Raw genomic sequence first — 12,644 nt, 5'->3', positions numbered from 1 at the left:
TTGCTACACTAGTAGTAGGAGGTGAACCTTCTGTGCTCTGAGAGCATGGGAAGATTCTGAGCCACATACTGACTCAAGTCCTCCTTTAATCTATGCAAATGGAAATTCCCATGAGATAGGCGTGCTGTTTGATTATTATACAAAAATCTCTCCCAGTAATTCTGGGTCATATTGTATTTTTATTATGGAATTATTATTATTCTGTAATTGCTGAGCTTATTTGATTACTTTTAGTTAAATGATGCTTTTCTTGATAATCTTACCTAAACTTCTTCACATTCACATGCATATAGCCTATCATTTTCCTTGTTTATTATTGTTTATTACTTTCTAATATAATATTTATTTTCATTTTGTTTACTGCTCCCTTCCCTACTGGAGTCTGTATAACTTGCATTCAGAACAGTTCCCATCTCATTGTAAGACTTGTAACAACATTCTTGCAGCTGTACATTTCTCTTATAGAGCAGGACTTAGGTTCAATAAAGAAGCAGCTGTTTACTCTTAAAAAAGTTGTCATGTCACAGTGGGAACTTAACTTGCCTGGAAAATTACTATTGTTAGCACACCAGGTTCTTAACAAGGCCTACGGTTTTAGGTGATTGTGGATGACTTTTCTACCCACCACCTCAATAGCTTGTGCAGCATCTACCTGCACTGTGAATGCTAGCCAGAAAGTAAGCTTCCAACTCAGTTCCAGCTTGATATCTCTGTATTCTGTATCCAAAGTGTTTGTTGTCTTCAGCAACAGGATCTTGTTGTCTACAGTTTTTAATGCCTTCATACCTTATCCCTTTTGTTTATTATTTTATCACTACAAACTAAGATTCAAGTCATTATTGCTTTATCATTAAGAATTGTTCATATTTTATTAGTATTTTTTTAAATTTTAGGCTCTGAACAACTTTAAAAAATAGATGTAGAGAAGCTGAAAGATAATGTTGCTGAAATAATGAAAAACATATTGAGAAGTATATGTGAGAAAAGTTCGCAAAAATGACTAGTAGATTGGGTTTAGTGTTCATTTACTTTTAAAGCTAATGCTGTTTTTATTCTCTATAAAAACATTTTCAAAATTCACAGCAATCCAATTTCTAAAGCAGAAAATTTACAGATTAATTATTAAAATTTCAAGTATTCAGTATATAATGGATGTATTAAGAAAAATAGAATTGTTTCTCTTAGATATCTTAAGGTAAATATGCACATATCTTAAGGTAAACTGCACAGTGAAGTTTTAATGTGGACTTATATAGTAAAAGATACTAAAATATTTTAGCACTTCAATAGTCTCTGGAATCCAAACATATATGGTTATTTGACATATAATTGATACAAGTTTGCTTTGGTTTTTATTTTCCCCAAATTCCAAGACAAATCCTAGTTCCAAGGTCATAAGTAGGCTTAAAGGTTAGTACTTTTGGATCAACTGTGGATCATCCGGGTTTCCCTTCATTTTTTATAACTATTTAGTTTTCTTTTAAAAAATACCTTCAGCCGGGCGGTGGTGGCGCACGCCGTTAATCCCAACACTTGGGAGGCAGAGGCAGACGGATTTCTGAGCTCGAGGCCAGCCTGGTCTACAGAGTGAGTTCCAGGACAGCCAGGGCTACACAGAGAAACCCTGTCTCGAAAAAAACAAAAACAAAAACAAATACTTTCAAATTAGTAATTTTTTAACTAAAATTTTGAAATCATGTTTGTTTGTTTTATTCCCTTACTAGGATCTCTTTCATTTAAATTACCTACTTAATGAAATTATTCTCTTCAAGGACTAAGTGAGGCTGTCTTATCCTTTTCTGTTTACATCCCTAGACTTAAACTAGGCCATAGGGTTGATATAGATTGTTTTTAATTTCCTTTTGCTTATGCTCTTACTAACCTTCTTGGGGCTTTGCTCCCCTCATTGAGCATCTTTTTTTGCAAACAGATATTGATGGTGTTGCAAACAGATGCTGGAAATGCTACTAATAGGATAATGCTGACACCAAGACTGTTGTACAATTACTACCAATGACCCAACATAGCGTTGAATTTGTATAGACTTTTAACACATGGGTTAGTATTTTAAAACCTTTAAATAGTAGCAGTCCTGCTGTTTTGAAAATATTAAAAAGATGAACTGAAAAATACATTGTAAGAAGAACAGGGAAGTATATTTATTTAGTTTCATTATAAAAGGAGCATTTTAGGTAGATATTATGATCTCTTCTAATATCAGAATATATAATATTTAATAAGGATGCTCTTCTAATGTTTTCACTTTAGCTCACTGATTTCTAAATAGAGGTCACAATTTTAAGTATATTTAAAGTTTTTAAATTGAGTTTCTATTTTGTGTGGATGAGTGTTTTGATGCATGTATGTCTATGCACCATGTGCATGCCTGGTGCCCATGAAGGCCAGGGGGCATTGGATTCCCCAGAACTGTGGTTACAGATGATTGTGAGCTGCCATGCGGGTGCTGAGAACAAGACTCAGGTCTTTTGCAAGAGCAGCCTGTGCTGTTAACTGCTTAGTCATTTCTCTAGCTCCCAATTTTTAAGAATTTTAAAGCCCAATATATATTGTATGTCACCTCCTGATTGATAGAGAACATCCTTAATAGAAATCCAAAAGAGTTCCAGCAATGTGCTAAAGTATACTGTGGGCATTTCCGTTTGCACAGTGATCAGTTTCCATATTCTACTGCTTTCTGTCTTAAGACTATCCATGTAACATGATTTCTTTGTGACTAGTGAGTTAAACATCATTTGAGACATAAAGGTGAAAGGATTAAGTGCTATATATTAATTTTTCTGTATTTTATTGTATATTACTACAAATATATTTTGATTCATAGTCCCAGTTCAAATCAATAATGATGATGTTAATTAATAATCATATGTAAAGGAATAGCATTTTGAGTATTTTTATCTAAAGTTAATTTTAAAAATAAGTATTAACAGTTTACAGAGACATATTATTTAGACATAGACAGTTTAGAATCATATAACTTAACATTTTATAGTGTCAGTATTAGAAAAGTTTCATAATTCTGTTGTGCCAGGAAACTGGAAACTAATAAGGAAGGAGAAAAGGTGGCTGTACATACCTAAAATGTCATAAACAGCAGGATTTTGTAAACGTTTACCTGTCATTGTGATAAGCTGAAAGCAACATTCTTAGATAATTCTTAGATATACAAAATTTAGAAATCACTTTAAAATGTATTTTATATTTCTTTACATTTACATGTTAAATTCTTACCCACTCTACAGTGTGTCTGTCTGTTTCTGTCTCTCTTCCCTCCTACCAGGTTTTAAAAATAATTTTTATTTGAATGTTGTGTGAGGAATCATTTACCTGATAATGCTTTGTTAGTAATTGTTGTTTGTGCTATTATATATCTTTATGCATAAAAATTCTCTATGTTCTTTTTTCTTATTCTTCTATATTAATGGCATGTATGTATACTTTATGAAAAGGTCTTCATTTGTATTAAATAATCAGATTCACTTTATCTGCTAAAACAAGATTAGATTTAAGTTTAAGTGGTTCTGCTACATGGGTAACTGACCCTCTGAGAGAACATCACCCTGCATCCTCTTTTCAACAGCAGCAAGTGATACGGAATAACTGTGCGCTCTATGCAAGAAATACACATGAGTTTGCCCTCTATCCCTGATCAACCTGCTTTTGCCTTCTTTCCTAGGAAGTGTGTAGAGAGCTCTGGTGCCTCAGCAAAAGCAACCGCTGTGTCACCAACAGTATTCCAGCTGCTGAGGGGACATTGTGTCAGACTGGGAATATTGAAAAAGGGGTAAGTACAGGTGATTTGCTAACTGTTTGGCACGTAGATTAAACTGATCAATTTCCAGTGTAAATGTCTACACACTGGAAATCTATATCATTTAAGATGTACTTTGAAACCATATATTTCTAATCAAGTGGTATTTGTCCCATCTTTATATCTATAAATGTGCCTTACTTATGAAACAGAAAGAATTAACTTTACTATGTCAGTTTCATATAAAAGAATAATAATAAAATAAAATGAAGCACTTTATTGGGCATGGAAATTATGGCTAGATAATCTTACTTTATATTAGTCTGATTTTAAAAATATCTTCTCTAAGAATTGTTATGCAGGGTTGAGGATGTAACTGAAATGCTGAGCAGTTTCCTAAAATGTATGGAGGTCTGGGCTCAATCTTCAGCACCACAGAAAAAAAGAACTGTTCAGACAGATAGAAAAAATAGTTATATCCTGCTACAAAAATTCTCTGGAATTGTTATATACATAAATTCTAGAATTTATTCTATGTAGTGAATTTATAACTAATACTTGTCATCTCTTCTCTATTCTGCTTTCTTCCATGTGAGCTTGGCTACTTTCAACAAAGATCACACTGAATTTTAGCTTGCAGTGGGATATTTAAATAAAAAGAATGAAAGTTTTTGGGCAGCTGTCACAGTTTATTAATTCTTGCTGACGGCTTCATTCAGGACCCATGACCTAGTGCCATGTTGATGGCTTTTCCATGCTGGGTTTGGAAATGTTGGTAAATTATGCTAAATATAAGAATTGGTAAGGCTGTTTTTAAAGGATTAGTGATTTTTTTTCAAAATTTGTAAGTAGCCAATGAAAATACAGAGACCTTCATACACTACAAAAATTCTTTCTTTTGCTTTTTTTTTTCACTGAAGTAATAGAAAATATTAGGAACCACATTCTTGAAACAACAGTCTAGGTTTATTTTGGACTGCCAGTCCTTGTCAAGGACAAGTAGCAATTTACATCCATCTGCAAAGAAATGTACAAGTGAAGGAGGAAGCCGCAGTGGGGAATCTGCTGCTTTATTAGCCATTCACTGATTGACTGTTCTTTTCACGGTCTGGCCTGAATTACAGTTTCTCTTCTAGAATAGCACTATCAATAGACTTGATGGGTTTTTCTTTTACTTCATTTTTTTAAGCAGAAAAATATTTGTCTTTAAATATTCGTGACCTAAAGATGCAACTCAGAGATAGAATACTTGCCTAGCATTCATAAGGCCTTGGGTTTGACTCCTAGCACTACAGTAAGAGACAGTGAGTAAACATCTCCTTTTGAAAAACATTCTAGAAGTCATATAATCTTCACATATTAGTAATTATACTATGAGTAGTGGCTATTTGAATAGGCATGGCTCAAGGTCACTAATCACTTATATGGCAAACACATTTTAGTATTGCTGTCTGTGTGTGCTGTGCTTGATAGCAGGCCTTTAACTATCACATCATAGGACTATACACATATATATGATGAAGACTGAATATCTCTTAAAATTTACAAATTTGGAGGATGCTCAGAAAACATTTGCAATGTTAAGGTGACAATACTGAATTTAAGTTATTTAAGTAAATAGAATCAGAATTGTTCTTAAACATGAATAAAAAGAAGCATAGATAAAACTGTGAATAAAATAGGGCTGAAAGACATTTCCTTCTTAATGGCCTACATTGTGTTTTGTTTTATAAGACACTGTTTTTCTGTGTAGCTTTGGCTATTTTGGAATTAGCTCTGTATACCAGACTGGCCTTGAACTCACAGAGATCTGCCTGCCTCTGCTTCCCAAGTGCTGAGATTAAAGGCATGTGTCACCACCACTTGGCTAAGACTTTTATTCTTAATTTAGTAACTTTTATATCCCCTTTTTCAGTTGAACCCTGCATAATTTTAATATATGCATTTGAAATGAGAGCTGTTCTGGCTTCAAGAGCTCCTTGCTGGGCCTTAGTTTGTCTCCCTAGACCTTACTAGCTCCCAGACCAGACATACCTCCACAGAATAGCCTGGACTTCATGAGAAACTACTTAGGAACCTTAGAGGTACAGCAATCGTTGTGAATTAAGATGCCAATTTTATTCACAACAGTGTACTATCATAAGGTTAGTATGGTGGGTGTCATCCTCTAAAGCTAACATATAAAACACATCGTAGTCATTTTTCCAGAAGCCTGGATGATGGACAGTTTTAAGAATGGTACTAACAAACCTTAAAATGAATGAACCTGTCGGTGGGAAAAACCTAATGCAGATTCCTACCTAGAAGGACAATAATACAAGAAACCAATTTAGTTCAAAGTGTCAACAAGAATGAATTTATGAAATGTGATGGCACATGGCAATAAATTCCATTATTTGTGAGGCATGGGAACTGTGGGTTCTAAGCTAGCCTGGACAATTTAGTCAGACTCTATTAAGTATAAAATTTAAAAGTGAGGGATTGATGAGGATAGGTTAGTGAAATAATATTTTACTTAGCATGTATGAAGTTCTAGCACAATAGGCTATTATGTGTGCATATGCACACACACACAGACACACAAAGTTTGATTTTTTTTAAAAAAGACTTTAGATAACTAAATTAACCTGCATTTTAAATCAAAAATAAAAAGCAAAGATGAGTGGGCTAAGTGCTTTTTACTCAGTGACTATATTTACTACTTACTTGTATACATTTTTGTTATTAAAAGCGATATGTGTTGACTGTTACTAAATATAGATTTTAGACTTAGAGCTTTTATTTGAAATTTAAATGTTTATTTGGAAATTAAATGAGAACTCTGGACTCAGAATTTTGACTGAAAAAATGAAAAACTGTGCCTAGTCCTGGTGACAAAATTAAAGTGGAAATTTCAATTGACCTGATCAACCTTGTGGTTAGTTTAATCTAGCCATGTAAATATAGGTGACATTCCCAATAATACTGATGGCAGTTGTACTATTTTAAAAGTACTTATACTATGCCAGATCCATGTTTCCATTTTTCTATTGACAAACCCCAATGAAACAGATACTGTTTTAACAGTATTTTACAGATGAAAGACTGAAGAACCCAACACTACACAATCTCATATCATAGCTGAGGCTCCAGTACTGGCCTTTGTAATCCATACCTGAAATCCTTCCATTTTAATTTCTCTTCTGATAACTATTTGTGTATATTGAAAAAAACAGTATTTCATTGCTATAGAAGTTAAGTAAAATTAAGTATTGCATGAGGTAGGCAATAGCAATATAATGTACTCCAGTAAATGAATTTCTTGTTTATCAACATGTAGCAGTCAATTGTTTGGTAAGAAATCACAGCAAGAAGTCAATGTAGGCAGAATACTGAGCTAACATGTGCTTATATGAAAACTGATAAAAGAATGGGAACCATAATAGAAGAGCAAGCAAACTTTTACACACTTTATATGATAATGGAATGAGAGAATCTCATGGGGGTGAGCTTTTTAAACAGGCTTTCTCAATATCATTGTTTAGCATTGTTTTGTGCCAGGCTCAAACCTTGTAACTAGCAGCAGTAGATGCCATAGGCATACGAATGGCTTTAGAGATGCAAATAGAGTGTCCACAAATTATGAGCTTAAGCTTGAGTTTCAAAACTACTCTCATCAAAAAGAGTGAGAAGTAACCTATACCCAATATAGCCATCCAAGCCAGTGGATAAAATCAAAGCTTCTCATAGTTGTCTGAATAATTTTTTTAAGGGAGGAGTTAGAAATATCACTTCAGTGATTTGAGTGATAGCATAGACATAGCCAGGGGATTGGATCCATGATGGTCTCCTCAAACTCTGGCTGCAAAACTTGTGGGATCCTTGCCCGGAGGCGCGATTCCACAAATGTTCCACAACTGTTCCATGCACATTTAGCAGATGGAATAAGAAATATGGCCAAAAAATTAAAAACTGATCTTTGCATGAGTCCTGGGGGGTCTGACATTGCTATTACAGCCATTGGAAGTTTGCCTGAATAAGCCATTCACAAACTGAATAAGAACCATATGGTCTGAATGGATGTGCTCGGGGACAGTAGCATTAACTAAAGGAGGAAATTTGATGAGCCCAGACGGTGTGCTGGTACTGCATGTCTATGGGTCAGTCGCCTACAAATCAATCTATATAACTTTCAGCCAAAGAACTTTACTTGGCTATGGCATTAACAGTAGCCCCTTGGGTAGGAATTAGGAATCCTATATTTGATGAAATGGTAAATAAGGATTTAGATTGTGCTTCAGTAGTAGTGTTGGCATTGTTACTGAACAGGATATTGAGGATAATCAAAACCCAATCCTTATAATCCCTGTTTAGAACCACAAAGAAAGTTTCAAATATTTGTTTTATTGCCAGAAGATTCATTTAATGATTCTATAAGATTCAATTAGAGATATAGGCCAGCATTTGGGTTTATATATAAGTGACATTGATCCCTAATTTCTTTGCATAGAAAAATAGGGCTGGATTAGGAAGAGATTATTACATGCCTTTTAAAGCACTGGATATATATATTATAGCCGGGCATTTGCAACCTTCTTCTTAATTCACCTGGGGTAGAATGTAATATGTTTTTACTGGACACCAAATAAACACATGGAGTGAGGACAGAATAGTTCTTTCAAATGCCCTGCATGTGTGAGTGGTGCACATGACAAGTTCTGATTGGAAATTTGGGCTGAAATGTAGCCTAAACAGCCACACGACTGCTCAGTGGGAACATTGTATTTAATAGTGCTGTGCTCCAGCCTTCTGCTCTTCTGATTTCTTCTATTAAATCTTCTGATTTCTTCTATTAAATCACCAATATCAGTTCTTTTAAAATTTGAAGATTTCTTTAGAGTTCTCTTATTCCACATGCTAATTTGATCTAGTTCTCTTTACAGGATATTATATAATTATACTCTAAAATAGTTCTAGGCTAAAAGAAAACCATTCCCAAGTATTGTGGCTCACACCTATAATTTCAGCATTCGGGAGCCAGAGGCAGGAAGATTATCATGAATTCTGGACCAAGATGAGCTACAAAGTTAATTCTAGTCCTGCTTGACTACAGAGTAAAATTGTCTCAATAACTCATTTACAAATGAGAATTATACAGTTAATATAGTAATTCAATAATAAGTTGATGCTGCTTACTGATTAAGATTGGTTTTAAAGAAAATGTTTAAAAGAGTCACTGCTTTCTATATAATGCTTTAAGAATATTCATTTAATTTAGAAGAAATGTGAAAATTAAGAAGAAACAATATGAGATTTGTTTTGGAATCATTAAGTTTCATTTATCTCAGTTTTATGAATTTTGTTAACTACACTTTAATTAGAAGAAAGAAGAAGAAATATATAACTTACCTAGATAATTGGGGCTATAGTAACAAGACTATTATTAGTTAGAACCATCCAAGATTACTAGTTTGGATATACCCTTTGAGAGTTAAGCTTAGAAGCTGGATTATATCTATATATCTAGCTTTTATACTTTAAAATGAAATGAATTCACCCTTCTGAAAATAGAGCATTTGTTTGACAACTTTGTGATAAAGAATAGAAACACAATAGAATACTCAAAGCCTCACTTTTATATGCTTATTGGGTCTATAGACTTCAAGTTGCTTTACTTGGTATAATCTAATTATTCTATGCATGATTTACATATACTGAAATCTTGAAATATATTCATTAATGCAACTATTAATTACATCCATTTGAAGTCTCAGATGGATGTCTTTAAAGCCCCAATTATTCAGTTAGACAACTATTTTTTGTTAAATAATATACTTCATTAAGATATTTACTAGCAATAGAGAGAAGTAGCAATAACTGCAAAAAAAGTAAGTACAAAGTAGGAAGAAATAAAACAATATGCAAAGGAATATACCTGATGAAGATCAAAATCAAACAAGTTACTTGGTAGATTTTAATTTTTTAAATACATGTCTTGCATTGAACTAATTTGCAAAGTTTTCTTATTTTAATCTATATTGGAGTCAAGAACTAAAAATTAGTTACCATTTTAAGGTTAAGGAAACAAAAGGAATCAGGTAAATTTCCCTGCAGCCTAAAACATTACTAGAATGAGAACTGAGAGTAGTAATATTCTCCTCATGTTGGAAGTGGTAGCTTGTAAGCTAGTTATGTGAGTTAACTAGTTATCAAATTAGAGACCAGTCTTGTTAGATATGAGGTATCTGATATTTATACTATTACTGTGATCATTTTATCCATTCTTCCTTGTTATTTGACTTTCTATTATCATTGTTTTTATTACCACATTGTATAATTATTTTAAAAAGTTTATAAATTAAATGTCTTCTAGGAAACTATTTATAGCATACTATGATTGTGTAGGTGTTAATTAATAATGAGAAAGCTAGGTGTGGAAGATCAGAAAGTCAAAGTAAGCCTTGGCTGTACCCCAAATTCAAGGCTATTCTGTTCTACATGAGAACCTGTCTCTACAATACCTAAGCCTCCAAAGTCTCCCAAAATTGACGAAAATTGAGTAGCTTTTTGTAAGTTACCTAATATATTTATCTTTTACTTTAAGAGGCTTATTTATATAAATTTTGGGGTGATAACCAAGACAGGATAATGAAATATATGTCATGCAAGAAGAAAGATTTATGGGGAAGGAAAAACTATTTATGGGGAGGAAGAGGACGTGGGAAAGCTGGGTCACATAAGAACAGAATATAATAATAATATATACATGTATATATAAATGTTTCCTTGCATATATGAAAACATTACAATGAAAACTCAATTTTTGTAAGCTAATTAAAAATATTTTAAAATTTGTGTGTATATGTTCTGGGGATCGAATGCTTAGATCTTTGGATGCCAAGCGTCTGTTCTACCACTGAATTCCACTCTAGCCCAAAATAAGATTCAAAAGAAAAACAAGACAATTTGTGTGAGTCTCTCACTGCCCTATATTTTGTGAATATACATAGCAATAATTGTTAAATACTCTGTAAATTATATATTTCAGAATTTCTGTGGCCCTCAGTATTCTTTTATCCCAAGAAAGATTTAAAAAGTAAAACATTTTTCTATAAATCATATATACCAAGTAGTATTGGAGGGAGTCTTCATTTCAACAGGGTACCTGTGTTCTTGGAAAGGTTCTTCACCTCTTCTAATATGTTGCTACATGTTGCTATGACGTCCTTAAAATGTGGCTAGTCTGAGGAACAGAACATCACAAATTAACAAAATCCATGTGATAGTCTCAAGGCTTTTGCATTCTAAGTAGGGGAGTGAACAAAGATGAAATTTGTAAGATAATGAATGGTTTCAAATGGTAAGAGAGTTGAGATGGAGGACATAAGTACTGATCCATAATGGAAAGGAAGACACTGGGGCAAGAAAGGGTGGTGAGGTGTTTCATCCAAATAACTGTGGTCCTGGAAAAGCTGTCTGTCAAAATGATACTTGATCGCTAACTAAATAATCAAAAGATTTCTATGTAGAGAACTGGAAGCTGAGTGTGATGGCATCCACCCCTTAGGACACTAAATCATTAGTTTCCATGGTCAGACTGGGTTATCTGGCAAGAACCTACCTTGATTGACTAATTAATTAATAGAAAGGGCTAGGAATATGGCTCAGTGTACAGAATCTAGCCACGTATGCAGTCCTGTTTGATCTGTGGGGTCAATTGTTAGAAGAATGATACCTGAAGGATGAGAAAATGAGCTGAGGGAGCAAGTGTAGAACACGGGAGGAAGGAAGGAAGGAAGGAAGGAAGGAAGGAAGGAAGGAAGGAAGGAAGGAAGGAAGGAAGGAAGGGAGGGAGGGAGGAAGGGAGGGAGGAAGGGAGGGAGGAAGGGAGGGAGGAAGGAAAGGAGGGAGAGTGGAATGGAAAAGGGGAGGGGAGCAAAGGAAAAGAAAGGGAAAAAAAGCTGCTTTCAATACAAAGGAGAGGAGGCTACAGAAAGATGTAAGTACTCCATCAGCAAATCTAGGAAGAAGGGATATGGGAAAGCACTGAAGTCTTTTAAGCAAAATAATGACAGCATGTGATGCTGTGCCTTTACAAGACACACCTTAATGCTTTCTGGGAAATAAATTCCAATAGAAAAAGATGGAGGTAGAATCACCATATGCTACCGCTTGTTGTCTAGGGTGGCAGCAGTAAGGTGAAAGTGAAAGAATACTCAGTGTATCTCAGCGGTAAAAACCAGCAAACTTGGTGATAGAATTAGGATGATGAGATGATTAACTTCTAAGTGCCCCATATTTTATTTAACGTTGAATTAATAGTGTGATTCTGTTGACACTATCTAACTATATAATAACTGTTGCCTATTATTATCCATATAAGCATAACACTTTTATAACATATTTAATTTGTTAATGTTTAATAATTTATAAACTACACCAACAAAAACCTATAAATGCTTGGATTAAAAGAAAACTTTTTTTTGCTATATACTGCAAATAAGATTTATCATGCTAGACGTATGAGCTGATTATGTGATGCCTGCTTTCTGATAATTATTCCAGGCTCTCTCCTTAGATGCAGAGGAAAGCTGAGCAGAATCCCAGCATGCATGTTCATACAGGGGCCTTACACATGGCTAGTTAATATATATAAGGTGTTTGTGCCCAGTCCCTAGTGTCTTGGCATTACTTTTATTATGTCTGTCCTGTTCCTAGATGAAATGCCACAAAGCATTCTTTTACTACTATAGCCTCCGCTAGTTTTTCTTTTTTAAAGAATGAACAATTGCCATCATAAAATCTCCTTTAATGGAGAACTTTCCATAATGTGTTATCATTCCACAAATCTAAAAATAGTGGAATATAAAGATTTCTTCAAAGAATTACTAAAATA

At 33.9% G+C, this 12,644-nt stretch overlaps 1 protein-coding gene across 1 annotated transcript in view; it reads left to right on the top strand.

The window, feature by feature from the left end:
- The window catches only part of Adamts6 (ADAM metallopeptidase with thrombospondin type 1 motif 6), a 221,770-nt gene that overhangs the window by 103,358 nt on the left and 105,768 nt on the right, over window positions 1–12,644 (top strand). The window contains exon 12 of the mRNA XM_028783635.1: window positions 3,695–3,802. Coding sequence (XP_028639468.1) covers window positions 3,695–3,802 — 108 coding nt within the window. The remainder of the gene's footprint in view (window positions 1–3,694; window positions 3,803–12,644) is intronic.

This window comes from Grammomys surdaster, unplaced genomic scaffold (assembly GCF_004785775.1).
Source record: "Grammomys surdaster isolate TR1022 unplaced genomic scaffold, NIH_TR_1.0 99, whole genome shotgun sequence".
In the NCBI taxonomy this organism is placed as follows: domain Eukaryota; kingdom Metazoa; phylum Chordata; class Mammalia; order Rodentia; family Muridae; genus Grammomys; species Grammomys surdaster.
This window is presented reverse-complemented; position numbering and strand designations above follow the sequence as displayed.